Consider the following 1850-nt stretch of genomic DNA (forward strand, 5'->3'; position numbering starts at 1 on the left):
TATATTCTACAATTTTAACTGCTTCACTGGTTTATTTCATGATGAAAATTTTATTAATATTTAAATAATCCTATCGTTTCGCATATTTAAATATTTACCGTAACACTAAACCTGAACCCTAAACCTAAACCATTTCTATAAACATATTATAATGTTTTGTTATATTTTATATATATAGTTGCTTTTCTCGTTTGTATTCAAAAGAATTTTATGTTCTCTTTATTTAAGGATGTTTAATTATCATATATTTATCTTATTGATATTTTTATATGAATAACAACAAAATTTATAGGCGATTGTATACATAATAATTTTTCAGTAATGATTGTTTTATGTTTTATTACAATGGTCCATATCATAAAGATCTTATGCTGCATCGTATCCTATATTATAAGTATTAAATTCACTATGTTCATTTCCATCAAAAAATATTACATTTCCTTCATCGCCATACAAATTGTCGTATATTTCTCTTCTATTTCCGCGTAAACCAAAATTTATCCTTCTTCTAAGAGGGGTAAACTAATACAACAGGGAGTAAAAAATATATAATATTATGTTAATCTAATATGTGAATATAATATTATTATTTTTATGCAATTTTTATTATACTTTTGAATGAAAAATTCTTTATACCTTATATAATAAAGCTAATGCGGAAGATACTGCAACCACGGTAGAAAGAGCTGTTGTTGTAGTTGACCGGCCAGAACTATCTGTGCTATGAGATTCATCACTCATGGTTACAGCAGCTGTGGATACAGAAGGTAATATAGAACCAACTGTAATTCCATCAATATCATCCCTTGAATCTAATAATCTTTTTGCAATTTGATCAAAACCTACGCTTGAAGGTGAATCGCTACCGGTGTTTTTATCTAAAACATCGCTTTCATGCGTAGAAATATCTGCATTTTCATCAGAATCTTTTGTTGTAGGCAATTGGCTATCTGAAATTTCATTAGGAACTCTCATTGGAAGTGGAATTGTATTTGTAAATTCACTAAGAACTTTCGTTGGCTCTGAAAATATATCTTTACTTCCTTCACTAACAGTAACTCTTTTTAATGTTTTTGCTTTCGATGTACATTTACTCGAATATTCATGGTCTACATTATATAAGGATGGTATTTCATATTTTTTGACTATATTATTATAAAAAAATTCCATATATGATCTCCTAAATTTTTCTAACATGTCGCAAGTTTTTTCGCTTTTTGTATTACTTGCATATTCACCATTACAGTATTCCTGATATATATTTTTATATATGTTAACGCATTCACATACAAAATTTCTTGAAGGAGAGTCAATTGTTCTGCCCTTTTCATTCAATTCATGAGTTATATCCCTGATGTTGTCATCAAAAATTTTTAAAATTGTTATTTTCTTTGGTTCTAAGTATGTACTGTCGAACGAATCATATGAACATTTATAAGACCCTATTCGTCTATAAGTTTGATTAATATAATCGTTAAAATATTTACGAATAAGATCATTTGTAGTTCCAGAATTCTCTATTGTATTATATATCCAATTATATAGAATATGACAATGCTCAAATTTAGGACTGAAATAGGGGGTACCATACGAATGATGTCCTAAATTTCTGATAAGTTTCATACAGTAAGATTTATGCTTATTTACATCACGCCCTAATTTATTTATAATAGTTTCGCATACAACCTTATATATACCCTTGCTTTTATCATCTTCATTTATAGATTTATCAAAATTCTCATATTTTTCCCAAGCCTTATATAAGAAAGGATACTGAAATAAAATTAAAATATATAAATGTTTATTTTAATAAAAAAATAAGTTTTCTCTCAAAGCTGTTTTATTATATT

The 1850-nt window shown here is 26.9% G+C and overlaps 1 protein-coding gene across 1 annotated transcript; it reads right to left on the reverse strand.

Moving 5' to 3' along the window:
• Positions 1–630: 630 nt before the first annotated feature.
• On the reverse strand, positions 631–1773 carry PCYB_003020 (hypothetical protein; the record flags this gene model as incomplete). The annotated part of the gene is made up of 1 exon (XM_004227723.1): positions 631–1773. A coding segment is annotated over one exon (1143 nt), but the record flags the coding sequence as incomplete, so codon positions are not given.
• Positions 1774–1850: the final 77 nt, after the last annotated feature.

Source organism: Plasmodium cynomolgi (genome assembly GCF_000321355.1).
Source record: "Plasmodium cynomolgi strain B DNA, scaffold: 0211, whole genome shotgun sequence".
NCBI lineage: Eukaryota > Apicomplexa > Aconoidasida > Haemosporida > Plasmodiidae > Plasmodium > Plasmodium cynomolgi.